The 26,019-nt window shown below is 50.0% G+C and overlaps 8 protein-coding genes across 8 annotated transcripts; 5 read left to right on the top strand and 3 right to left on the bottom strand.

Moving 5' to 3' along the window:
• Positions 1 to 2,276: 2,276 nt before the first annotated feature.
• Positions 2,277 to 3,194, bottom strand: LOC130267121 (histone H2A-IV). Its single transcript, XM_056516454.1, has one exon. It carries the CDS (start codon positions 3,111 to 3,113, stop codon positions 2,724 to 2,726), a length of 390 nt encoding a protein of 129 aa, XP_056372429.1. The 5' UTR covers positions 3,114 to 3,194; the 3' UTR covers positions 2,277 to 2,723.
• A 202-nt stretch (positions 3,195 to 3,396) lies between these two features.
• Positions 3,397 to 4,046, top strand: LOC130267131 (histone H2B 1/2/3/4/6). The gene has a single exon (XM_056516465.1). It carries the CDS (start codon positions 3,448 to 3,450, stop codon positions 3,826 to 3,828), a length of 381 nt encoding a protein of 126 aa, XP_056372440.1. The 5' UTR covers positions 3,397 to 3,447; the 3' UTR covers positions 3,829 to 4,046.
• Positions 4,047 to 14,956: 10,910 nt separating this feature from the next.
• LOC130267102 (histone H1.10-like) lies at positions 14,957 to 17,049 on the top strand. Its single transcript, XM_056516435.1, has one exon. The coding sequence runs from the start codon at positions 16,036 to 16,038 to the stop codon at positions 16,894 to 16,896; it is 861 nt and encodes a 286-aa protein (XP_056372410.1). The 5' UTR covers positions 14,957 to 16,035; the 3' UTR covers positions 16,897 to 17,049.
• Positions 17,050 to 17,109: 60 nt separating this feature from the next.
• On the bottom strand, positions 17,110 to 17,679 carry LOC130267117 (histone H2A-IV). The gene has a single exon (XM_056516452.1). The coding sequence runs from the start codon at positions 17,677 to 17,679 to the stop codon at positions 17,290 to 17,292; it is 390 nt and encodes a 129-aa protein (XP_056372427.1). The 3' UTR covers positions 17,110 to 17,289.
• A 323-nt stretch (positions 17,680 to 18,002) lies between these two features.
• LOC130267129 (histone H2B 1/2/3/4/6) lies at positions 18,003 to 18,383 on the top strand. The gene has a single exon (XM_056516462.1). The coding sequence runs from the start codon at positions 18,003 to 18,005 to the stop codon at positions 18,381 to 18,383; it is 381 nt and encodes a 126-aa protein (XP_056372437.1).
• A 1,354-nt stretch (positions 18,384 to 19,737) lies between these two features.
• LOC130267114 (histone H3) lies at positions 19,738 to 20,295 on the top strand. Its single transcript, XM_056516449.1, has one exon. It carries the CDS (start codon positions 19,776 to 19,778, stop codon positions 20,184 to 20,186), a length of 411 nt encoding a protein of 136 aa, XP_056372424.1. The 5' UTR covers positions 19,738 to 19,775; the 3' UTR covers positions 20,187 to 20,295.
• Positions 20,296 to 22,731: 2,436 nt separating this feature from the next.
• Positions 22,732 to 23,269, bottom strand: LOC130267128 (histone H2B 5). The gene has a single exon (XM_056516461.1). It carries the CDS (start codon positions 23,201 to 23,203, stop codon positions 22,823 to 22,825), a length of 381 nt encoding a protein of 126 aa, XP_056372436.1. The 5' UTR covers positions 23,204 to 23,269; the 3' UTR covers positions 22,732 to 22,822.
• A 203-nt stretch (positions 23,270 to 23,472) lies between these two features.
• On the top strand, positions 23,473 to 24,779 carry LOC130267124 (histone H2A-IV). The gene has a single exon (XM_056516457.1). The coding sequence runs from the start codon at positions 23,536 to 23,538 to the stop codon at positions 23,923 to 23,925; it is 390 nt and encodes a 129-aa protein (XP_056372432.1). The 5' UTR covers positions 23,473 to 23,535; the 3' UTR covers positions 23,926 to 24,779.
• Positions 24,780 to 26,019: the final 1,240 nt, after the last annotated feature.

Here is a 26,019-nt window from a genome sequence, read left to right as displayed (position 1 = left end):
CTCCTACTTATATTGCATGTAGATTTTTTTAATTCCAAAGGCCATAGAAAATGGAAGAGAAAATTCCTGAAAAAAAGAAGAGAGCACACATAGAGTGCTACATCTGAAATCTGAACTTCAAACAGATGAAGGATATTTATTGTCCTCCTTTTGTGCAGAGCTGTGAAGAAATGCACACGTCTCTGGTATGCATCCTCTTTTCCTTTTGTAGCAAACAGCAGCCACTGCAATAATAAATAATCTGAACAATCCACATGATCACGTTTTGGGGTTTTTTTTTCACTTTATGCTTTTGGGACACAGCAAGGTTAAGTGCCCTCAGTTATTCCACTTAGAAAAGAGGACAAAAATTACCATAGGAATGGCATAGCCTAATATTTAAGCACATCAAAATACATCTTTAAACAGAGCTGCCTCTGCCTGGGCTCCAAGTCTGGACAGACTGCACCACAGGCAGACCTGGACTCACCTGAGCTGGCTCAGGAAGCCAAATTTATCTGAGTTGGTTCTACTCTCTACATGCAGGAGCTTTTAAAATTGCTGCTACAAACCCCATGGAAGAAATGAAATGGTCACATTTCACAGGCACACGTAGCTGCTGGAGTTTTAGCCTTAACTGATACTTATATGTCATGCAAAAACTCATAGGATGTACACCAGTAGTATTTCAGACTTACCATAGCAGCTCACATTTCTCAGCAGGTCATTACCTGCTGGATTAAAGAACAGGGGGAAACACAAAGAAACTGCCAAAGAGCTGGGAGTAATTTACAGCATTTATCTGAACAGAATAATGCCTACTTTTCTTTTTGTTCCTTGACAATGCTAAAGTAAAAAATACTTTAACGGGGGCTGGGGTGAAACTGAAAAGGAAATACTTTGTTTCTGGATTCAAGAATCCAGGGCTCTGCTCTGCCCTTCCAGGAGATATCCCATCCTTTCTTTGCCTTCTCCCTGCTGTTCCCAGGGGCCTCTTGCAGTGCAGGGTGCTGGTGGAAGCCACAGAACAGCATAACCTGATGAGCTCCTAACCCCAAAACACCCTCATTCCCACTGTGAAGCCCTGCTCCACTTGTATTTTCAAAACAGTTCTGCCTACTTAGCCTACCTTTAGAACACTACATCTATAAAGCATTTTCATGAGAGGGTCTGGCTGTACAATATACATTCAAGGTCCTTTGGTCCTTCATAATTCAGGACCTCATGTAGGCCTGTCTTTAATTTATGGCTTTATTTCCCACATGTGTAACTCAAAACTACAAGTACATAATGACTAAGCACATCCTTTAGCATTAAAAAAGGAGGAATGACTACAATAATAATTATTAATTATATTGGAAGTTTCTAGTCTACAAACTAGAGTTATTATTCTAGTCACTCAACATCGAGATGATGCACACATGGTTTTTCTTAGCAGTCTTTCCCATTGTTTGCTAACAATCCATTTTGCAGAGGACAGTTTCATTATGTGGAACAAAGTGACACAGATATTTCCTTCCCCTGTGAAAGGGTGAATTTATCACCTACTCAGTTTTAGGAGACTTTAACTCATGGAACACCAGGTCACAGATGTTAAGTCACATCTCTCTTTCCCTGTAGTGGGGGATGGATGGGGACAGGCACAGTCATGTCGAAAGCTGCAGTGCCATGAACTGCAAGACAGAGCTCGGGAAGCCAAGAAGCTGCAGCCAAGAGACTGCACGAGATGTTAAGGGAAAAATAAGAGAGGAGGAGCCTCGCTAAAGCCAGAAGGAAATCAGAAGCCAGCAGGGCAGCACCAGAGAATTAAACTTTAAAGCAACACCGTGACTTGCTGTAAAAGCAGAAGCTTTTTTGAGAATAACTCGCTTTCTCCCAAAACCAAGTACAGACTCGAAATTCCCCGTTACAGAGGGAGAAGAGGGCGTGGATCTAATGATCTGTACCAGAAAAACGAAATTGAAGGCGATCGTGCTCTTTCCACTGTAATGCAGTGACCACCACCGTAGTGGCACATTACACCAGGCAGATCCCTGACAGCACTGGAAAGTCCTCCCCGCCTGAAAACTTTCCCTAGTGTTCTAAAATTCCTCCAAGGGAAGCCCTTGGGAGTCTTCCACACATTTAAAGGCAGCAAAAGTGGATCAGTCAGGGCCCCGAGGCGAGGAACACCCTTCCTGTTGAGAAACAATTTGTTCTAGGTCACTGCCAGGACCGTGTAATACTACTCAGGACTTTTAATTTTTTTTGTCTGCAAGTTTTTCTTCCCATCCCCCTTCTCTGAAACACGAAGGTGCAACAGTGATTAGCTCCTTTATTGTACTCTTAAAGGAAACAATCCAGGTTGCTAATAAGACTTCAATACTGTCCGCTAATACGTACTTGAACATAACACTTAGAGCAAAGTCAGAGCCGGCTGGGCAGGACGTGGTATTTACGCATTCTAAAATCCTTGTTTAATAAGATTAACCCATTGAAAATGTCAATACATAAGTCAATTAAGAAATTCTAAAAAGACATCAATAACGAAAACCATTCTCGGCAAGATTCTTTTGAGAACAAAAGAAACTAGCATAGGAATATTAACCCACACGAACAGGAAAGCAAGACTGAAATGAAAAACAGCACAAAGCCAACTTACGTAGTTGTGTTCTTCCTATATAATAACTGCAGTGACTCAACTCTTTATGAAAAAGTGGGTGGCTCTGAAAAGAGCCTTTGGGTTGATTAGCCTCACAAAGCATTTACTTGGCTTTAGCCTTGTGGCTGTCGGTCTTCTTGGGCAGCAGCACGGCCTGGATGTTGGGCAGCACGCCGCCCTGCGCGATCGTCACCTTGCCCAGCAGCTTGTTGAGCTCCTCGTCGTTGCGGATGGCGAGCTGCAGGTGGCGGGGGATGATGCGCGTCTTCTTGTTGTCGCGGGCCGCGTTGCCCGCCAGCTCCAGGATCTCGGCCGTCAGGTACTCCAGCACGGCCGCCAGGTACACCGGGGCGCCGGCGCCCACGCGCTCCGCGTAGTTGCCCTTGCGCAGCAGCCGGTGCACGCGGCCCACGGGGAACTGCAGCCCGGCCCGCGACGAGCGCGACTTGGCCTTGGCGCGCGCCTTCCCGCCCTGCTTCCCGCGCCCGGACATCGCAGCGATTCAGCAGCAACAGCGACTCAGCGAACGCCAAAGAAGCCGAAGACACTCTGAGCTGGGTCACCGCCCGCATTTTATACAACTGGGCCGGATCGGAAAAAGCCTGTTGTGATTGGCTGCGAGAGGCGAGTTGTTCGGCAGCCAATAGAGAAGCGGATCGAGACGTGGCCAATAGAATCTCGGCGCCGCGCACGGAGCTGAAGCCGAGCCAATAGCGATGCGGCGATGAACGGCGGCGGCGCTATAAAGGCGGCTCCCGGGTTCGCGCCTGTGCTGTGCGCTGTTGTCGTTGGTGTTGGTGCGTAGCTGAGCTGCGGTTGCTACTGAAATGCCCGAGCCGGCCAAGTCCGCCCCCGCGCCCAAGAAGGGCTCCAAGAAGGCGGTGACCAAGACGCAGAAGAAAGGCGACAAGAAGCGCAAGAAGAGCCGCAAGGAGAGCTACTCCATCTACGTGTACAAGGTGCTGAAGCAGGTGCACCCCGACACGGGCATCTCGTCCAAGGCCATGGGCATCATGAACTCCTTCGTCAACGACATCTTCGAGCGCATCGCCGGCGAGGCGTCGCGCCTGGCGCACTACAACAAGCGCTCCACCATCACGTCGCGGGAGATCCAGACGGCCGTGCGGCTGCTGCTGCCCGGCGAGCTGGCCAAGCACGCCGTGTCCGAGGGCACCAAGGCTGTCACCAAGTACACCAGCTCCAAGTAGGGCGTCTCGGACCGTCACTCAACCCCAAAGGCTCTTTTAAGAGCCACCCACATACTCTATAAAAGAGCTTTCACTCCTTTGCTTTTATTTAGATAAGCATATGCGTATTTTAGGATCGTATCTTGTTTTCCCTAGATATTTGCTGACGACTTCATTTTACCTGTTATGCGTGAGTTGCTTTAATTGTCGGGTGTAGGAGAAGGCACCTTCCCCCTGCCATCCATCTTCTGTGTGCCGTTAGTCAACCAATATCTTTTCTGAGAAGTGAGATCGGAAAAGGTTAAAGTGCTCTCTTCCCCCGGTTTCTGCCGTGGTCTCACCCCTCATACGGATGCCACAGACAAATGCCAAATATTTTAACGGTGTCCTTAATAATTTATTGGCTCTATGCTTAATTGCTCTTCCCGATCTGAGAAATACAATTTGTTTAAAACAAACACTTTAAAATATTAATTTGGCACTTACTTATCAATTCGTTTTATTATAGGATTCTAAATAATTGTAAACAGCTTCAGACCTTAATAGCATTAATCCAAAATAATTCCTTCGTTTATGCCGCCCCCTTATGGGTGTTCCTGAATTTTCTATCGTTTTTTGTTTTACAGCATCTGGTTAAGGCCTCTGATGCAGATAGAAAGGAAAAACTGCAAACACTGTGAAAAACCGGTTTGAAAAATAAGAGGGAGGAAATATGAAAATATAGTAACTCAAGGGAGATAAGTGTAGTGCCAAGTAGAATGCGAGTACATCCATGTGACTGTGCCTCATGGCAAAGCTTCTAAGGAGGGGAGAGTACACAACCGACCATATCGGCAGCTATCCTGGGATAAAAAGTGCTACAAGAAATTAAAAAACGTGCACGGACCAACAACTCCCCCCCCCCCCCCCCCCCCCCGCAAACAACGAATGTTTTGTTCTCCCGTAACTACTATAACTGTACTCTTTAGGGTAGCGCCACAGCTCTTTTATTTGTACATGTGGTGGCTCTTAAAAGAGCCTTTGGGTCTGTGAATTGCCTCAATGCCGGGCCGGGAAAGGCGACGGCAAGAGACTTATGCGCGCTCGCCGCGGATGCGGCGGGCCAGCTGGATGTCCTTGGGCATGATGGTGACGCGCTTGGCGTGGATGGCGCACAGGTTGGTGTCCTCGAAGAGCCCCACCAGGTAGGCCTCGCTGGCCTCCTGCAGCGCCATGACGGCCGAGCTCTGGAAGCGCAGGTCGGTCTTGAAATCCTGCGCGATCTCGCGCACCAGGCGCTGAAAGGGCAGCTTACGGATCAGCAGCTCCGTGGACTTCTGGTAGCGCCGGATCTCGCGCAGCGCCACCGTGCCGGGCCGGTAGCGGTGCGGCTTCTTGACGCCGCCCGTGGCCGGCGCGCTCTTGCGGGCAGCCTTGGTGGCCAGCTGCTTGCGGGGCGCCTTCCCGCCCGTCGACTTACGCGCCGTCTGCTTCGTGCGCGCCATCCCGCACAGACACACAGCGACTCGAGCTCAGATCGCTCCGCACTGCCACGGCCGCGCCGCAGCCCCGCTATTTATGGCCCCGCGGCCCCGCCCATTGGCCGCCCGCCCCACACCGGCCGCTGCCATTGGGCGCTTCGCGCGAGCCCTGGAAAAGCCCCGCCCCCGGGCCGGGAAACGCGCCCGCTCCTCGCCCCGCCCCCGCCCCCTCGGAACGGCGGCTGGTGAGGGACTGGAGGGGCGGCAGCGCCGCAGGCGAGCACTGTGGAGCGGTCTCGCTGACCGAGCCCCGGGTTCACCCTTTTTCTTCCAAAGCCGCTCCGCTCGCGTTCGTCCCCGGCATTGGGACCCCTGGCTAAAGCTGCCGCCGGCAGACGCCTCCTTCCCCGAGAGCTCGCGGTTTCTTCCCGCTCAGTGCGCGCGTTCGTTTCAGGGCCGCGGCAGAAGGCTGAAGGCGCAGGCGGCCGCCGCCTTCTCGGCCAAGCCGAGCTTTCCCGGCTGCTGCCGGCCCGGTGCAAGCGCCGCGTCCGCTGCGGGGAGCGCGGCCCGGGGAAGCGCGCGCGAGCGGCGAGCGGCACCAATCAGCGCCGCGTCGGGAGGCGCGTGCGGCGGCCGGGCCCGCCCGCGGGGAGGCTCCGCGCAGTCCTCACTCCGGTCGGACCGAGCTCTGCCCGCCCGGCCCCGGCCCCGTGCGCTGCTCGGCGGCGGAGCTGAGGGGGCGCGGGGAAAGCGCGGGGGAGAGAGGCGGACGAACGCCGGGAAAGCGCCGCACCGGGCAGCCTGTGCTCAGCGCTACCCCCTGTGCAGGGCTGTGCAGTTCGAGGGCGAGAACGCACACTGATGGGAGAGAAGTGAGGGCATCTATCCTCGAGCCTTTTGCTAAAACTAATGCAGAGCCAAAAAACAACAAACAAACAAAAAATTTTAAAAAAGAGCAGAGGTTCGTCTGTAACTGCCTGTGCTTTGAATGCTCCCGGTTCACACGGCCATCCATTCGCGTAGCTCAGCAGGCAAACACCATGTACTAGCAGTCAGGAACAGATTTGTTTCGGCCGTTTTGAGACCCCCGACTCCACTCGTTCGTCTAATCCGCCGCCAGCAAACCGTGCAGATACCGAAAGCGGGCTGCCATGGGGTTTTAAGCGAATTATGAACGTTCACTTCTCAGTTGAAGCCAATGTAGAACACGTACTTTTGCCGCAAACAATGCACGTCCCACTTTCCTTAAAATTTACAACGCTTTCACACCGTAACCTCTATTTTCCCGGAAAAATACCTAAACGGGACAGCAAAGTACAGATCACTATAGCATCAGCTCTCTCATTGAAAAGGTGTCCAGGACATCTGTAACAGGGCACAGATGCAGCTTGCTAGGACCTGGTGTATTTGGTGAGAGCCTTTGTGCTCTCCGAGATTGATGAGATGGGTGCTGGGAAGAAGGAATTTAATAGGAAGGTCTTATTGATCCAAAGTCCTCTGATTGTTTTAGCTGAGTCTACTTAAAGCACCTTGCAGGAAATTGAAGTATTAGACCACCATCGTGGTAGATGGTAGAAAAAAGCTCAGGGTAAAGGATAGCACATTTTTAATATGGACGCATTTTAGTGCTCTTTGTGAAGTTATTGCCTTAATATTGATATAAATATCCAACCAGCCTCATGCCCGGTAACTCTCGGATTACTGATTCCCAAATTCCACCTGTTTTCTTTCTGGTCACAAAGGGAAGTATTCCTATCACAAGAGAAACTGCAGAAAGAGCTGCTGGGATAACATGTGAGGGAGCAACTTGGGACCTGAACATTTATAGGATTCTCCTCATCTTGGACAGGTTTTGCCTGGTGAAGGCATATATTACACCAGAACAAAATTTTAGGTGACAGTATATACACGGCATTGGAAAATGAAGCATCTGAGGCCCGTATTATGTTGTTGCCAGAAGACACCATTTGTGTTAGAGCCAATGTTTCTTTGTCATCAGGTTTGTCTTGTTATTGTGCAGCCTTGATTGCCATCTGAACACCTGCTGTGGAAGCCCAGCTCATGCAGCACCAGAGCTGATTCAGGGCAAAGCATGCATTGGCTCAGAGGTCGGTGATACAGTTGTGGGTTAGTGTGGGTGTTTCCCCTGTGCATCATGAATTTAAACGTAGTGAGAGACAGATATACTCCTTTGGTGCCTTTCTTCAAAAGTGGCTCTCAGTGGCTCTCAGAAGCTCTGAGACCAAGAGCAGCCACAGCCTGGATTAGCTCCTGACCACAGATTCTGCACCTGGCTCCTTCATCTCTGACCAATCCTCTGTCCTCAGGTGTTGCTCTACAAAAAATAACTGCCTTCTACTGCATTATTCCAAGCAGCAATTTGCTCTGTTAGTTATCCAAGTCTTGTCGGAAATTTCTGTGCAAGCTCAGTATCTTGTGCACTTTGCCTTTGAAATCTTGTATGAAAACTTGTTATTTGTATACTGTGCAGTGCAGTAAAATTAAAGAGAACAAAGTGGCATTTTTCCAGCTTTCATTCTATGTACAGAGCATTGGGGTTTGCTACATACCTGTGCATGGATTTGGCCATGAAGCCACCAGTTAGTTATCAGTAACTGCTCTTATTCTTCTGTGCTATCCTTAGCTTTCCAAGAACAGCTTCATGCAGTTTCTTAAGGTGAAAATGTCTTGGCATGGGATGGAGAGAAAATTCCTCTTCTCAGTGATCGTATGAAGTGCTTTCTCTTCTCAAAACTATGGCAACCATCACTGACATCAACAAATATTTTACCAACCAGCTTAACGCTTTTGCCTGCATATGGTCTAGAAAATTTCATGGTCCCAGGATTTTTTTTTTTTTTTTTTTTTTTTTTGAGATGAAAAGAAACTAAATTAAAACACTCTTCTTGGCGAATTTTTGAAGATGGGTCATCTCTCTGCCACTGACTGCCTGTTGAAGTCTCCTCCCTATATGCAGTGGTGGATATGGTGTTTTGCATGAGGAGGAAAGCTAAGTGCCTTGGAAAAAGATAGTGAGTAACAGCTAGGAAGGCATGGTTAAGAACAAAAACAAACAAAAAAAAAACCCACCAACAAAAAACACCCTAAACAAACAACCCCCCAAAAACCCCAACAAACAAAGAAAACCTCACCACAACAATAAAAAACTGCACACTAAAAAACCAACCCCAAATCGACCCAAGAAGTATCAATCAATTTTTCTTTGGGAGCTGCTTACCAAACTGTATCTGTAAGGAACAAAACCATAAGAGTCCCCACTAACTGAAGAGTTAGTTTGATTTCTTTCTAGAAAAAAAAAATCTGTATAGAGCTGTAAATGAGTAATTTGAATGCATTGCTCAGGGTAGATGTGCCAACATGATACAAGGAAATGGGAGAGGCAAAGGCAGAGAAAAATCTGCACATTTCAGACAGGGATTTTAACGTCCTTTTATTCTTGTAAAATACTGTCTTTCCCACAGGAGCAGCCCACAGAGGCATTTGAGCAGTCTGATCTTCTCCTAACATTTTCTGTGCTTTCAGGTTTATGGAACAACTGATTCCCTGAACACAGAATGACATTTGGAAGGGAAGTTGTTCCCCATTGACGGTTCCACATGATGGAAAATCCAACCCTTGGCCAGAAATGCAGAGCAAAAATGTTTTATTCATCACAATAACAATGTACAGGAAGATTTCATTGCTGTTCTGCTTATTCTTCTGTATGCAAGAGAATTCTGTTCCCATAAGGGAAACATGTTTCTTATTGGTTGGACATTCTTTCTGCCTTTTCCTCTGCCAGACTTGAAACTAACTTGTTTTTCAAGTTTTCTCAGAGTTGAAACTCTGCACTCCACCTACTAGTTTTAACACCTTGACTGTGGGGTTGCATTCAGTCTCAGGTTTTACCTTCCATGCCCCACTCACATGTACATTAAATATTAAGGAGGATCATAGTAATTCTACTGATTGATTGATTGGTCTGAACTGATTCTTGAAATTATTCTTTAACTGAGCTGAGAAATTATCAAAAATTTTGTGGTCTGGCATGATCAAGGAATTATTTCTCTCTTGCTTTCAACCAAAATAAAACTATTGAAAAAAATCTGAGTATTTTTGAATGACGGTAATTAAGTTTTTTTTTTTAAAAGTCAAGTTGTATTTGTGTAATACCTAAATTTCCTGCCTGAAGCCTACCATAACTCTGCCCACAGATTTTCTTTTTATTTTATTTTAAGAGATTGGTGTTCTATCTGGTGCCTTCAAATCTCTATGAATACAAAAATCTTTTATCGTGGGGAGGAGTCCTTTGCTGTAAACTGAACAGTATATAATTAGAAGTTCTTCCTAATTGAGACATGAAGTTTTCTTACTCATGTAACAATGTATTATGGTTTTGAATATCATGATAAATCAGTTTCTAAATAAAATTCATCATGCATCGAAAAAATATGACTTTCAAATCACACAAAGTCTGCAATCACATCAAGGGCAGGTTTGAGTTGCCATGAGTAACCCTGTGACTTTAGTTATGGGGGTTTTTGCACCAGAAGAACCCAAAAATCAGAATTAATTTATCTGCACAACTTATATGAATTATCTCTACACAGTAGCACAAGCATCAGGAAGGGCTTGAGAAAATATTGGAGTTACTGTGCAGACTTAGGCAGCCCCAGGTGAAAAACATGGTAATGGGGCTCTGCAGCTACACTTCATGCTTGACTTGATCACCCTATTTGAAGCACACAGATGTGGGCTGTACTCCTGCCTCCTCAGCTGCATCTGTGAGATGGATGTCTCCACACATCCTCCTGAGAAAACACTGAAAGCCAGTCACAGTCATAGTCCACTTACACAGGGAGATTAATCTCACATAGTGAGAGTAACCACAAGACTGAAGTGCTGAAATTTATTGCTATAAACTCTTCAGAAGGGTCAGGAAAGAAGGGTGGGGCAGGTTGTCTTCTATGAAAAAAAAAAAAAAAAAAAGTGGATTGATTGCAAAGAACTGTGTTAGAAAAACAATGGTGAACAGCTGAGAATTTCTGGGTACAAAGCTAGAGGCCAGGCCAAAAAAGGAAACCTCATTTAGGCCACCCAAAAAATAGAAGGAGCATGCTGATGAATCCTCTTTCTTCAACTACAAGTGACATCATACTCACAGGTTCCTGTTGGGGAATATCAACCAACCTGACATCTGCTGGAAATGTGGCACAAAAAGCCATGAGTTACCCAGGAGACTCCTAGAGAGCAAGTTGAAGATAATTTTTTTATCCAGGTGAAAAAAGTCCAACTGGAGGAGAAGCACTACTCGACTATTCTTGCCAAGAAAAATTAACCAGTTGAAGAGGTCAAGAATAGTGGTAACCTGGTCTGCTGCCTGGGCCCAGATCTATCACAAATTTGAGGGATATGGGCCAGGCAAACTACAGATACAAGATACTGAATTTAGTAAGCATTCAGCTGCTTAAGAAAATAGGATATGGAAACCCTTTGGAAACTGCCCTCAGGGATCAAGGAGAGGGACAGGCTTGAAAGTTATTTAAGGACATTTGTCCTATGGAGCAGGTGTACTTGATTCCCACATGTCAGAAAGAAGGCTAGGAAGGCAGAAGACCAATATTTCTGAGTAAAGATCTGGTTGAACTGAAGTGCAAGAAGTAAATGCACAGGCAGTGGAGGCAGGGACACAAATCCTGGGAAGAATATAGAGTGCTGTCCAGGTGTGTAGGGGTTGAATCAGAAAAGCTGAAGTACTTCTGCAACTGAATGTAGCAAGGGATGTGAAGAATACTGAAGGCTTCTGTAGGTACACTGATCAGAAAAGGGGGACTAAATAAAATGCCCCCCCCCCTCAGTAAAAAAGACAGGAGATTATTGACTATGGCAAAGAGAAGACTGAGGTACCTGACAAATTTTTTGCCCCAGTTTTCACTGGCAGTCTCTCTTTCCCACCTCCTAAGTTTGTAAAACTCAAGGCATAGACTAGCGGAACAAAGTCCCTCCCTCACTGTAAGAAAAGATCAGTTCAAGACCATCTGAGGAACCTGAATATACAAAAATCCATGGCACTTAAGGGATTTAATCCCAGGACCTTCAGGGAATTAGCAAATACAGATATTTTGAATATTTTCATCAATACATAGTGGGATTGAGTGCACCCCCACCAATTTTGTGGGTGACCCCATGGCTCAGTGGTGCCGTGAACCTCATAAAGCTCAGCAATGTCAAATTCATTACCCTGCATCCAGGTCAGGGCCATTCCAATTATCAGTACAGACTGCAGGATGAGCTGATTGCAAGCAGTCCTGCATAGAAAGACTCAGAGATATGGGTGGATGAAAATTTGGACGTGAGGTGGCAATGTGCATTTGCTGCTGAGAAAGCCAGTTGTTTCCTGGGCTGAATAAAAAAATAAAAAAAAAGTACAGTTAGCAGGTTGAGGGAGGTGATTCTCTTCATTCCCCCCACTCTAATGAGACCTCACCTGGAGTACTGCATCTGCCTCTGGGGTCCCCAGTACAAGAATGACTTGGAGGAGGTTTACAGGAGGACCATGAAAATTATTAGGGAGCTAGAACACCTCTCCCACGGAGAAAGGCTGGGAGAGGAGTGGTTGTTAACCTTGGAGAAGACAAGGCTATGGGCAGACCCCAGTGTGGCCTTTTGATATATGAGGACCACTTATAAGAAAGACTGAGAAAGTCATTCCACCAGGGCCTGTAGTGACAGGGCAAGGTGCAAGGTTTAAAAAGTGAAATAAGTTAGATTTAAATAGGTTCCAAGGAAGAAATTTTTCATTGTGAAGGTGGTGTGACACATTGGAACAAGTTTCCAAGAGAAGTTGTTGATGCCTTCAATGAAGATTTCAAAGCCACGTGGGATAAGTCTTTGAGCAACCTGATCCAGTCTTCACCCATGTCCTAGGTTACAGTGTAAAGATGTGCCCAAAAGTATGTATTCTATCACCATCTGCTGAAACCAGGTGGGGCAGTGATTCTTATCTCTGTGGAGATATCCTCTGCTAATGGGCCATCTGTTAAAAACCAGATGAGGCAATGTTCTTTATCTTTCCCACACCCATCCTTCCTCCAGGAACATATCTTCTGTTAATGGGCCATTGAGTCTCACTGCATGAGTGATAAAATCACATCATCCCATTGGGAGATGCTCCACTCAGGGCGAGGAGCTAAACTGAGATTTGGAACACCAAGGCAGCCTTTTCCTACTGGTTTCCAGAGGACAAGAGCTGCCAGGATCACTGCCAGGATTTTTACAGGATCGCTACTTCAACAAGACAACTTCATCTGGATGCTACCACCACCCTAACTAATGGGGAGTCAGGTTCTATTCTGACTCTGACAGTGGTTTTTCTTTTGTACTATTGCATGTATTTTATTTTTTTTTCTCTTTTTTCTTATTAAATTGTACTTCTGACTTGGGGTCCCTTACTGGTTTTGATTTTAAAACCTTTACAGCCCACAACAATGATGTTGGTCTAGATAATCTTTAAAGGACCCTTTCCAGCACAAATCATGCTATGATTCTGTACTGAACCAAGTTACATGGGCTCATAGGAAGGAACTTCCTGAAAGCACTTACCCATACCAGAATAAGAGAAAAGGGAGTTATTGAATTCCTGACTGAACTTTGGAAAAATTTCATAGAATCATGCATCATAAAATAAGTTGAGTTGGATGGGATCCATCAGCACCATTGAGTCCAACTGCTGGCCATGTTCAGGACACCCCAAGGGTCACACCATGTGCCTGAGAACATTCTCCAAATGCTTCTTGAGCTCTGGCAGGCTGGTGCTGTGACCACTGCCCTGGGGAACTTTTTCCAGAGCCCAGCCACCCTCTGGGTGAAGAACTTTGTCCTGACATCCAGCCTCAAACTCTCCTGACACAGCTTCATGGCATTACCTTGAGTCCTGTCACTGGTCACAGCAGTGAAGACATCAGTGCCTGCCTCTCCTCTTCCCCTCATGAGGAAGTTGTGGACTGTGATGGGTTGTCCCCTCAGTCTCCTCTTCTCCAGGCTGAACAGACCCAGTGACCTCAGCTGCTCAGATGATGTGCCTGATGTTCCCAGGACAGGGCTGGCCCTCCTGGCTCCAGGGCACTGCTGGCTCAGGTTCAACTTGCCATCCACCAGGACCCCCAGGTCCCTCTCCAGGCACTGCTTTCCAGCACCTCATCCCTCAGTCTGTACACACAATCAGGACTGCCCTGTCTCAGGTGCAGATTCCAGCACTTGCCCTTGTTAAACTTCAAATGGTTCATGATTGCCCATCTCTCTTAATTTGTCAAGGTCTCTGTGCACTTGAGGGAGTTGACAACTCATCTTGGTTTAGTGTCAATGGCAGACTTAATCTTCCTTTGAGCCCTGCATGCCAGCTGCTAACAAAGATACTGGAGAGAATTGGGTGGGGATGGAACCCTGCAGAACCCCACTAGTGACAGCCTGGTGTTACCCCAGCCACTCTAACTCTCTGTGCCTGATGTGTGAGAGCCAGTCTGCCAAACATGTCAGGCCCTTGGTGCCCTGCAGAAGGGAGGGTCTGATTACAATTGCCCTTCTTTTCCTCAAAACAGAGGAGGTCTTGGTGTGGGGTGCAGATGGTGTTGGTTTAGGAGGTCCCTCTACCCCAGAAGGGATCACTTCATCAGTTGTGTGGCCTTCTACTTCCAGGGCCTCATACCTGCTGTAGAAGTGCCAGTGCTACTTGTTATGTTTTCAGAAGGAGGAGGAAACTACCTTCTGGTCCACCACTTCCAAATATCTCTGTGCATTGTATTTAAAAATGTTCTGTTACCAGAAGGATCAAGGAAATCACTACCTGTGCTTGCAATCTTTCAACCAATCGGCCCAAGGCCAATTCGTATTTAACAAAGGGTCTCTTAGCTTGACAACTTTTTAGAAGGGAAAAATAGAAGACAGAAGTAATTTTGTTTTTACTGGGCACATCATAATATTTGAAGAAATGAAATTTTTTAAGTTCAGCCATTAATTAAAGGAATTAAAACTTACTTCTCCTTCCCTCCTCCACCTGAAAAACTTTGCAAGATCTCTTTACATTTCCTTCTTTGCTTAGCCTAAAAGTAACTGCCTATGTGGTTGTGAAAAACAAAATTTTAGAAGTCCAGCTAGGTGGTCAAAGTTTTGGAGGGCTAGGAAAAGGAGCTTTCAGGAAAGCACACAGAATGCTCTAGGAATGTGCTGTTACATTCAGGTGAAGTAGGATAGAGGCCTAGCCTAAACCCAGGAAAATGCATTTGCAGAGGTTCAAGAGAACTTAAAGGAACTAGTGACTCTAAGTGATTAGAATGGATTAAGTTACAGAATTTGAATGAAATTTATATGCTGCAGAATTATCACCCAGGAATTTCTCCTCAGTGGTGTGTACCCTTCCCACAAGATTCACTCTTGTGCCACTGAAATTCACAGTGAATTCAGCAGATGAAACTACCATGAAATAGAGAATCAGGACAGAACCAAACCCACCTCAGCTTCTGTTTTTATCCTCTCTCACATGATGTTTTTCTGCTGGTTGTCTTCCCTAGAAAAAAGCCTCTCTGAAATGCCACCACATCTTCTGAGAGTCTTTAAGAACACATCAGTCAAGATAATCTAGTACCACTGACAAGTCCATAAAACTGACCCCACCTTCATCAAAACTTCACGAGATAGGGTGTGATATTTTATTATCATAAGATTAAGTGAAAGGAGCCAAATAACTGCATTTACAATCATGAATCAATCACCAGAGTCTCCGATTCTTTCCCACAAATGTTCAAACATGACTATCCATTTGCTATCCAACTCATCTCAAGAAAAAATCATTTTAATGTGCATTCAATTTATCCCACATCACAATAGTCATACACTGGAAAAAGCCATGTCATTGCTTCTCTCAGCAGTTCTGAGGAGAACATTATTTGCTTAAATCCCTTGAATTATATTATTTTATTCAAGAAGTGCGTGCAGATTTATGTCTGTTTTTCATAATGAAAATATGTACACTGTATTTTGTATTTATTATATTTTCCCTTCTTATAAAATTACTGATCATGGCTGCCAAATTCCTGAAATATAATGTAAAACTGTGCAGAATAATAAACACTACCTTAAGAGCATACAAATGAATTGGTTTATCGAGTGTGCATCATAAAAAGAAGTATTTTGGAGAAAAAATGGGAATGTAGTTCATTAAAATATTAATACAAAGTCGCACAAAACCCAGAGAGACAGAGAAGCAACTTCTATGTGTTATTCAGGGACTTTAATGATAGCTAATTACTTAAGACAGCTGCTTTCAGATAAATGTTTCTGATGAAAGTTGTCTTTCTTTTATGTTTTACCAAGTTCTACTAGAGATAAAAAGGGCATTCTGTTAAAAGGTTTCATTATTTTGAAGAGATGATGTCGTGTAATGGAAAACAGCTCATAACCCAGATACAGAGCTGAACGACTACTCTGTGTTACTTGCATCTTTTTAAAGCTAATTTACGCTAAAATAAGGTCTCGGGGTTTCCCCCATTTTGCATCACCTCGGTGAAAAACCACCTCAGAAGCATGTATCCGGTGTCACTGAGACAGTGGTGTCAAAGGAAAAGTTTTAATCCAAACGGAGAAATAAAAATCTTACAGTCCAGCGAGTCATGCAATCCCCAAACTCGGGAATTACTGACTTGCCTGAAACTCATTTCGAGTCTCGGTTGAAAGAAACGTCGCAAGGCAAAAATATCCTCTGTCCTCAGCAGGAATGGAAAGAAACAGGGTGCCGAGGACTCGATTTTTAAAGAAAAAAACACTTTTTTGGGAGGGAAGAAACACAGTGCGGGCGGCAAGGGAAGCGGGCAGGGGGCGGGGCGCGCTCGGGAGCGAACCAATCAGCGCCCGCCGCGCTGCTATAAAAGGCGGCGCCGCCGGAGCCGCCGCATTCGCGCACGTCGCGATGTCGGAGACCGCGCCCGCCCCCGCCGCTGAGGCAGCGCCCGCCGTGCCCGCCCCCGCCGCCAAGGCCGCCGCCAAGAAGCCGAAGAAGGCGGCGAGCGGCTCCAAAGCCCGCAAGCCCGCGGGGCCCAGCGTCACCGAGCTGATCACCAAGGCCGTGTCCGCCTCCAAGGAGCGCAAGGGGCTCTCCCTCGCCGCGCTCAAGAAGGCGCTGGCCGCCGGCGGCTACGATGTGGAGAAGAACAACAGCCGCATCAAGCTGGGGCTCAAGAGCCTCGTCAGCAAGGGCACCCTGGTGCAGACCAAGGGCACCGGCGCCTCCGGCTCTTTCCGCCTCAGTAAGAAACCGGGAGAAGCCAAGGAAAAAGCTACCAAGAAGAAAAGCTCTGTGGTTAAGGCTAAAAAGCCGGCAGCTAAGAAGCCCGCCAGCGCCGCCAAGAAGCCCAAGAAGATGGTGACTGCGAAGAGCCCCAAGAAGGCGAAGAAGCCGGCGGCCAAAAAAGTAGCCAAAAGCCCCAAGAAAGCCACAAAGGCTGCCAAGCCCAAGAAGGTGGCGGCAGCAGCGAAGAGCCCGGCTAAGGCAAAGGTGTTGAAACCCAAAGCAGCCAAGCCAAAATCTGCAAAGACAAAAGTGGCCAAGGCAAAGAAGGCAGCGCCCAAGAAGAAGTGAGCTCCTTACTGAGGAGGAGTTATGCTCGGCATTTAAACCAAACGGCTCTTTTAAGAGCCACCCAAATTTTCTTTAAAAGAGCTGAAATTTAAGTTTGTTATGTAGAACCCCAACTATCTTGCGTAAATGAAAAAAGTTAATTAGTTAAAAGTAGGCAGATCTAAAAAAGCCTTTTGAGTTTAGGACATTTTCTGGCGTTCTGTAGTTAATACCCTACCTATTGGTAGCATTGACAGTAAACGGTCGGTCAAGGGAGGGGCGGTTAATAAATACACCGTTGTATTTGCCAATATTTTTAAAACGTAAAGCAACTTAGCTCTTTATAGAGAAAGTGGGTGGCTCTGAAAAGAGCCTTTGGGTTTCTCGTGGTAAACAGCAGTTGTTCTTCGGCGCTCACTTGGCTTTAGCCTTGTGGCTGTCAGTCTTCTTGGGCAGCAGCACGGCCTGGATGTTGGGCAGCACGCCGCCCTGCGCGATCGTCACCTTGCCCAGCAGCTTGTTGAGCTCCTCGTCGTTGCGGATGGCGAGCTGCAGGTGGCGGGGGATGATGCGCGTCTTCTTGTTGTCGCGGGCCGCGTTGCCCGCCAGCTCCAGGATCTCGGCCGTCAGGTACTCCAGCACGGCCGCCAGGTACACCGGGGCGCCGGCGCCCACGCGCTCCGCGTAGTTGCCCTTGCGCAGCAGCCGGTGCACGCGGCCCACGGGGAACTGCAGCCCGGCCCGCGACGAGCGCGACTTGGCCTTGGCGCGCGCCTTCCCGCCCTGCTTCCCGCGCCCGGACATCGCAGCGATTCAGCAGCAACAGCGACACAGCGAACGCCAAAGAAGCCGAAGACACTCTGAGCTGGGTCACCGCCCGCATTTTATACAACTGGGCCGGATCGGAAAAAGCCTGTTGTGATTGGCTGCGAGAGGCGAGTTGTTCGGCAGCCAATGGAGAAGCGGATCGAGACGTGGCCAATAGAATCTCGGAGCTGAAGCCGAGCCAATAGCGATGCGGCGATGAACGGCGGCGGCGCTATAAAGGCGGCTCCCGGGTTCGCGCCTGTGCTGTGCGCTGTTTGTCGTTGGTGTTGGTGTGTAGCTGAGCTGCGGTTGCTGCTGAAATGCCCGAGCCGGCCAAGTCCGCCCCCGCGCCCAAGAAGGGTTCCAAGAAGGCGGTGACCAAGACGCAGAAGAAAGGCGACAAGAAGCGCAAGAAGAGCCGCAAGGAGAGCTACTCCATCTACGTGTACAAGGTGCTGAAGCAGGTGCACCCCGACACGGGCATCTCGTCCAAGGCCATGGGCATCATGAACTCCTTCGTCAACGACATCTTCGAGCGCATCGCCGGCGAGGCGTCGCGCCTGGCGCACTACAACAAGCGCTCCACCATCACGTCGCGGGAGATCCAGACGGCCGTGCGGCTGCTGCTGCCCGGCGAGCTGGCCAAGCACGCCGTGTCCGAGGGCACCAAGGCTGTCACCAAGTACACCAGCTCCAAGTAGGCGGTTTCTGCGTCTTCAGTCCGGTACTCCATAAACCCAAAGGCTCTTTTAAGAGCCACCCACATACTCTATAAAAGAGCTGATGCTATGGTGTTCTTTGGAGGGGTGGCCGGGTTTAAAATGGGCAAGTGCGCAGTAGAAGGAAAATAATTTTTCAAACACCCCTGGCTTTGCATTGAACGCCATAGTGTTTTGTCGTAGTTTTCTTACAACCGAACCGAAGGCCTTCACATAAGCCGATTTATATAGTTACGAGGCTACTTTTAATACACATACACTTTATTTTATTAACTGTTATTTATTAAAGAATTAATGGTCTCGGTCGGTTCAAGACGGCTAAAACAAATGCACTAACCGCTTGAAGATGGTATTTTTCGGTTAAGCTACTTCAACGGAAGACTGAATCTGACACATTAAAGCACAGGCGGTTCCAAACTACCCTGTGCTTTTATTTTTCAGTTCCTTGTTTCCAAGCAAAAGGTTCCAAGATACATGCGCTCTCCCTCGGTACTCCAAAGGTGTTATTGCAGGTGAGCCGGGGAAGCAAAGCGGAACGCGTTCTCCACCCGGCCTGCACAGTCGCCAAACAGGTAGCACTGAGCACAGGCTGCCCGGTGCGGCGCTTTCCCGGCTTTCGTCCGCCTCTCTCCCCCGCGCTTTCCCCGCGCCCCCTCAGCTCCGCCGCCGAGCAGCGCACGGGGCCGGGGCCGGGCGGGCAGAGCTCGGTCCGACCGGAGTGAGGACTGCGCGGAGCCTCCCCGCGGGCGGGCCCGGCCGCCGCACGCGCCTCCCGACGCGGCGCTGATTGGTGGCGCTCGCCGCTCGCGGCCCGCGCGCGCTTCCCCGGGCCGCGCTCCCCGCAGCGGACGCGGCGCTTGCTCCGGGCCGGGCAGCAGCCGGGAAAGCTCGGCTTGGCCGAGAAGGCGGCGGCCGCCTGCGCCTTCAGCCTTCCTGCCGCGGCCCTGAAACGAACGCGCGCACTGAGCGGGAAGAAACCGCGAGCTCTCGGGGAAGGAGGCGGCTGCTGGCGGCAGCTTTAGCCAGGGGTCCCAGTTCCGGGGACGAACGCGAGCGGAGCGGCTTTGGAAGAAAAAGGGTGAACCCGGGGCTCGGGCAGCGAGACCACTCCATAGTGCTCGCCTGCGGCGCTGCCGCCCCTCCAGTCCCTCACCAGCCGCCGTTCCGAGGGGGCGGGGGCGGGGCGAGGAGCGGGCGCGTTTCCCGCCCCGGGGGCGGGGCTTTTCCAGGGCTCGCGCGAAGCGCCCAATGGCAGCGGCCGGTGTGGGGCGGGCGGCCAATGGGCGGGGCCGCGGGGCCATAAATAGCGGGACTGCGGCACGGCCTTGGCAGTGCGGAGCAATCTGAGCTCGAGTCGCTGTGTGTCTGTGCGGGATGGCGCGCACGAAGCAGACGGCGCGTAAGTCGACGGGCGGGAAGGCGCCCCGCAAGCAGCTGGCCACCAAGGCTGCCCGCAAGAGCGCGCCGGCCACGGGCGGCGTCAAGAAGCCGCACCGCTACCGGCCCGGCACGGTGGCGCTGCGCGAGATCCGGCGCTACCAGAAGTCCACGGAGCTGCTGATCCGCAAGCTGCCCTTCCAGCGGCTGGTGCGCGAGATCGCGCAGGACTTCAAGACCGACCTGCGCTTCCAGAGCTCGGCCGTCATGGCGCTGCAGGAGGCCAGCGAGGCCTACCTGGTGGGGCTCTTCGAGGACACCAACCTGTGCGCCATCCACGCCAAGCGCGTCACCATCATGCCCAAGGACATCCAGCTGGCCCGCCGCATCCGCGGCGAGCGCGCATAAGTCTCTTGTCGTCGCCTTTCCCGGCCCGGCATTGAGGCAATTCACAGACCCAAAGGCTCTTTTAAGAGCCACCACATGAGCAAATAAAAGAGCTGTGGCGCTGCCCTGAAAGTTGGATGGTTGTAATAGTTACGGGGGGAGAAAACAATGGTCTGGGAGGTGTGTATGTATGTGGAGAACTTTAGTTAATTGTAGCAGTCTCGCCGCGATACATGGTAGCCGTAGCTGTTGTTACGTGGATGCGGTTTTATTGACTGGGGGAGGGGTTATCGCTGCGGTACATCCATATTGTGGGGATTGTAAGAAAACGTAAGAGACACTGCCCAATCGATAGCATTAACTGTTTAATGAATCCAAAAGACTTTTTGGAGCCGCTATATACACAAGAAATTGAGCTTCAGAGCTGCTCCAAAAAACGTATAATCAGAAAATGTTTTTAGAGCCTGGTCTGATAAATATTTCTCTTACTTCCTCGCCGACTGGGTTCAAGGAGATTCGAGTGAAGAATCGTGTCTATATCTGGTCAAAGGTTCGACCGGAAAGGCAAGTAAGGAAACACTGTCCTTAAGCCCACTAGAAGGTGTGTCTCATGATAATTAGAAAGCGTTTTACCAGCCTCCGTTGGTAAAGCAAAATAGCATTACGGAAAAACAGTTTAAAAAAAAAAAAAAAATATATCCAAACTTACTCATCTCCACACCCCATGTAATAGTACAGAAAGAAGCGCCACAGCTCTTTCATTTGCTCATGTGGTGGCTCTTAAAAGAGCCTTTGGGTCTGTGAATTGCCTCAATGCCTGGCCCGGAAAGGCGACGGCAAGAGACTCAGGCGCGCTCGCCGCGGATGCGGCGGGCCAGCTGGATGTCCTTGGGCATGATGGTGACGCGCTTGGCGTGGATGGCGCACAGGTTGGTGTCCTCGAAGAGCCCCACCAGGTAGGCCTCGCTGGCCTCCTGCAGCGCCATGACGGCCGAGCTCTGGAAGCGCAGGTCGGTCTTGAAGTCCTGCGCGATCTCGCGCACCAGCCGCTGGAAGGGCAGCTTGCGGATCAGCAGCTCCGTGGACTTCTGGTAGCGCCGGATCTCGCGCAGCGCCACCGTGCCGGGCCGGTAGCGGTGCGGCTTCTTGACGCCGCCCGTGGCCGGCGCGCTCTTGCGGGCAGCCTTGGTGGCCAGCTGCTTGCGGGGCGCCTTCCCGCCCGTCGACTTACGCGCCGTCTGCTTCGTGCGCGCCATCCCGCACAGACACACAGCGACTCGAGCTCAGATCGCTCCGCACTGCCAAGGCCGCGCCGCAGCCCCGCTATTTATGGCCCCGCGGCCCCGCCCATTGGCCGCCCGCCCCACACCGGCCGCTGCCATTGGGCGCTTCGCGCGAGCCCTGGAAAAGCCCCGCCCCCGGGCCGGGAAACGCGCCCGCTCCTCGCCCCGCCCCCGGCCCCTCGGAACGGCGGCTTGTGAGGGACTGGAGGGGCGGCAGCGCCGCAGGCGAGCACTGTGGAGCGGTCTCGCTGCCCGAGCCCCGGGTTCACCCTTTTTCTTCCAAAGCCGCTCCGCTCGCCTTCGTCCCCGGCATTGGGACTCCTGGCTAAAGCAGCCGCCGGCAGCCGCCTCCTTCCCCGAGTGCTCGCGGTTTCCTCCCGCTCAGTGCGCGCGTTCGTTTCAGGGCCGCGGCAGGAATGCTGAGGGCGCAGGCGGCCGCCGCCTTCTCGGCCAAGCCGAGCTTTCCCGGCTGCTGCCCGGCCCGGCGCAAGCGCCGCCTCCGCTGCGGGAAGCGCGGCCCGGGGAAGCGCGCGCGAGCGGCGAGCGCCACCAATCAGCGCCGCGTCGGGAGGCGCGTGCGGCGGCCGGGCCCGCCCGCGGGGAGGCTCCGCGCAGTCCTCACTCCGGTCGGACCGAGCTCTGCCCGCCCGGCCCCGGCCCCGTGCGCTGCTCGGCGGCGGAGCTGAGGGGGCGCGGGGAAAGCGCGGGGGAGAGAGGCGGACGAAAGCCGGGAAAGCGCCGCACCGGGCAGCCTGTGCTCGGCGCTGCCTGTTTGGCGACTGTGCAGGCCGGGTGGAGAACGCGTTCCGCTTTGCTTCCCCGGCTCACCTGTGATAACACCTTTGGAGAACTGAGGGAGAGAGCATGTATGCCGGAGCCTTATGCTCCAAAGTATAAGAAAAAGGAAATATAGCACAGGATGTACTGAAAGCACCGCTACTGAAAATGCACCCGATTCACTGTCTCCTGTTAACGTTGCTCAGCAGAGAAACACCACACACCAGCGGCCAGGAATCTATTTGTTTTGCTGTTTTAACTTAGCACCAACAGGATTTTTGTCTAACCTGCCGCCCTCACTGTACATAGAACGAAAATGGATTCACAAGTTTTTGGAAGCGATTTATGAATTCCCTCGGTTCCGTTAATGCCAATGCGGAACACAGTTTATCGCAAACACTGTAACTGTTTTTCTCTAAGTACTCCTTCCTCCTTACACTGTAACTGCGCATTTCCCTCCCAGCACCCCCCCACTCGGAAAAGATAAACGAGACAGGTAAGAAATCTCCATAAAATCAGCTCTTTTACTGAAAAGGTGGGTGGCTCTTAAAAGAGCCTTTGGGTTTATAGAGTATCGGACTTATGAGCAGAAACCGCCTACTTGGAGCTGGTGTACTTGGTGACAGCCTTGGTGCCCTCGGACACGGCGTGCTTGGCCAGCTCGCCGGGCAGCAGCAGCCGCACGGCCGTCTGGATCTCCCGCGACGTGATGGTGGAGCGCTTGTTGTAGTGCGCCAGGCGCGACGCCTCGCCGGCGATGCGCTCGAAGATGTCGTTGACGAAGGAGTTCATGATGCCCATGGCCTTGGACGAGATGCCCGTGTCGGGGTGCACCTGCTTCAGCACCTTGTACACGTAGATGGAGTAGCTCTCCTTACGGCTCTTACGACGTTTCTTGTCGCCTTTCTTCTGCGTCTTGGTCACCGCCTTCTTGGAGCCCTTCTTGGGCGCGGGGGCGGACTTGGCCGGCTCAGGCATGACGGCGAATCGACTCGCTACAACCGCACTGGGAAGCTCTCCGATGGAGAATGAGCCGCTGGCTTGCGCGCCCGCATTTATAGGACGGTTATGCAAATTAGGGTTTCTCGTACCCTAAGCTCCTATTGGCTGAGACAAGTTTCTGCAGCGTTTGCGTTACGCCGGTCATCGCCATTGGTCAAATCTGGATCCGCGTACCCATTGGCTGTTTCAGGCACATCATTGTCTCAGCCAATCAGAAGTCGCTCATTCCATTGAAAAGGCATAAAAGGCCGAGCTCAGAAGTTGAGGTTACTGTTTGCGGCTCCAAACTCCAGGCTTGCAGGTTCATCATGTCCGGGCGCGGGAAGCAGGGCGGGAAGGCGCGCGCCAAGGCCAAGTCGCGCTCGTCGCGGGCCGGGCTGCAGTTCCCCGTGGGCCGCGTGCACCGGCTGCTGCGCAAGGGCAACTACGCGGAGCGCGTGGGCGCCGGCGCCCCGGTGTACCTGGCGGCCGTGCTGGAGTACCTGACGGCCGAGATCCTGGAGCTGGCGGGCAACGCGGCCCGCGACAACAAGAAGACGCGCATCATCCCCCGCCACCTGCAGCTCGCCATCCGCAACGACGAGGAGCTCAACAAGCTGCTGGGCAAGGTGACGATCGCGCAGGGCGGCGTGCTGCCCAACATCCAGGCCGTGCTGCTGCCCAAGAAGACCGACAGCCACAAGGCTAAAGCCAAGTGAGCGCCGAAGAACAGAAGCCGTGAAGTTTTATTTCCAGAAACCCAAAGGCTCTTTTAAGAGCCACCTACAGTTCCAGAAAAAGAGCTGGAATTACATTGGTGTGATAAGCCCAAAGGGGTTTTTGGAATGCTTATACTTGTCTCGGGTGTTTTTACAGTCACTGCACACAGATCACCAACCCCACGATTACTTCGGTCTAGGGTCGGGCTGACAGCGATTCTAGGAAGCAGCTCAGCTCTTTCCCAACGAATCCCGGCGCCTTGTGGGCAATTTGAAACCCACCAAGGCGCTGGTACCTTCCCATTCCGAATCCAAGCGCCCCTCGCGCTGTTCCCCGGCTCAAACAGGGCATTCACCAACAGACTGCAGATCCCCCACGCACCTCCCCCTCAACTGTCCCCGAACGGCGGCAGCCACAGCAATTGAGCCCGTTTAAGAAAATGTGGGTGGCTCCTACAAGAGCCGTTGGTATAAACGGGAAGCAAGATTATTTCCGTGTTGATTGGCTCCGCCCCCTGCTCCGCTCCGGTCTGTGCTTCTGCGGGTGAAATAGAATGGGGTTTCTTTCCTATTTAATCTATCACGAAATCGGGGTTTTTTTCCTACATCTGGGAGGCCGCGGGAGCCGCAGTTTTTCGCCTTGTCGCGAAAAGAGTTGGATTTGAGTAGCTAGGGGACAAGAAATGCCGAGTCCTGCCGCCAAACAGACCTCGAGAACGCGAAAGTTTAGTTTTTCTCCGCAAATTAGAATTTCTCCTTTAAAGTTAACGTGAGTCAGAAAACTCAGTATTAATCTTGAGAGGGTCCTTTTTACATTAGATAAAGCAAATAGTTAGAATCTCACTATTTAAAATAAAACCGTTTCAAAGACAAAGATGTCCTGTTGCTTCTCCTACCGAGGTTTATCTCTCTGACTACTACGAAACACTCAGTAAGGCTTTTTATTTTTCCCCCTGTATTTCCGAACATAAAGTTTCCAGACGTTCCACACTTCTATGCATGAAGTATTACACAGCATATACTTTATCCCCCCCAGAATGGGCTATGCTCTTTGAAACACTTTCCTATTGTTAATGTAACAAAAGGCTCTCCGATATTAGTGGTATATTTTGGGACCTGAAGACCAAAGATCAAAAAGTTTGTGTCAGACCACAGAGCTTCATGTAAGTCTCTGGTGCACAGAAACAGACCACACTGAAAATAAAGCACAGAATGCTAAATCTGTAAAATCCGTTCTTATGACTCACTAACATGGGGGAATAAATCGCAGAGCTTGAGTCTGCAAGAGATGTGAGAGCACCATTCTATTCATATTCTGATCTGAAGCTGGAAAGAAAAAACGCAATTTTTTTCTCACTGCTCTTTATCCATGTTACAGATCATGTCACAGCAGTTTCCCTACATAAAAGCTTTGGCTGCAGCACAACGTGAGGCAAAGCTCTTTATCCACATCGTGGTGACTGCCCCATTGCCACACATACATTCTGACCAGCTACAACTTCGGGTATAGCTTTGTGTTCTCTGTCAGGAGTTCCTAATCCATTTACCTTGAAGTTTAATGGTCATCAATAGTTCAGCAGTGTCAGATTGCTGCATTTACACCTCATGTAAACAGGCTGCACTTGAATAGTTTAGGTATGATGCTGACCAGTTATGATCAACTTCCCTTTTTCAACAAGACAAAAAATCTTAGAGTGGAAAGATTCAACCTCACTCCTATATTTCATTCCACTAAAGGACAGTAAAATGAACCTCTTGAGGATTTGGGAAGACTCTTCAATTAATTCACAAAGTCTGATTAAAAAAAAAAAACTCATATAGGCACTTTTACATTTTCTTGTATAATTATGGTTTAAAAGACTTAAAAAAATAAACATGTTTTTTTTCACATTTATGTTTTCTTTCTAACTCCTCCTCGGCATCGAGGTCCCCCAACTGAGGAATTACAATGTTATGATGAGGCAGAGAGTGCCAATAAGATGCAGCAGTATAAAAGAATAATCAAGATCTACAAAGAGATATGAATACAGCATCACCTAATAGAGTAGTAAATATACAAAGACTCTGGTTCATGGATCACCCTCCTCCTCCAAA

Source organism: Oenanthe melanoleuca, chromosome 1A (assembly GCF_029582105.1).
Source record: "Oenanthe melanoleuca isolate GR-GAL-2019-014 chromosome 1A, OMel1.0, whole genome shotgun sequence".
Classification (NCBI taxonomy): Eukaryota; Metazoa; Chordata; class Aves; order Passeriformes; family Muscicapidae; genus Oenanthe; species Oenanthe melanoleuca.
The sequence above is the reverse complement of the archived record's forward strand: the minus strand, read 5'-3'. Positions and strand labels throughout refer to the sequence as shown.

Bases quoted from the DNA above. Each gene is read 5' to 3' on its own strand.
- LOC130267121 (XM_056516454.1), bottom strand. From the start codon at position 3,113: ATGTCCGGGCGCGGGAAGCAGGGCGGGAAGGCGCGCGCCAAGGCCAAG.
- LOC130267131 (XM_056516465.1), top strand. From the start codon at position 3,448: ATGCCCGAGCCGGCCAAGTCCGCCCCCGCGCCCAAGAAGGGCTCCAAG.
- LOC130267102 (XM_056516435.1), top strand. From the start codon at position 16,036: ATGGAAAGAAACAGGGTGCCGAGGACTCGATTTTTAAAGAAAAAAACA.
- LOC130267117 (XM_056516452.1), bottom strand. From the start codon at position 17,679: ATGTCCGGGCGCGGGAAGCAGGGCGGGAAGGCGCGCGCCAAGGCCAAG.
- LOC130267129 (XM_056516462.1), top strand. From the start codon at position 18,003: ATGCCCGAGCCGGCCAAGTCCGCCCCCGCGCCCAAGAAGGGTTCCAAG.
- LOC130267114 (XM_056516449.1), top strand. From the start codon at position 19,776: ATGGCGCGCACGAAGCAGACGGCGCGTAAGTCGACGGGCGGGAAGGCG.
- LOC130267128 (XM_056516461.1), bottom strand. From the start codon at position 23,203: ATGCCTGAGCCGGCCAAGTCCGCCCCCGCGCCCAAGAAGGGCTCCAAG.
- LOC130267124 (XM_056516457.1), top strand. From the start codon at position 23,536: ATGTCCGGGCGCGGGAAGCAGGGCGGGAAGGCGCGCGCCAAGGCCAAG.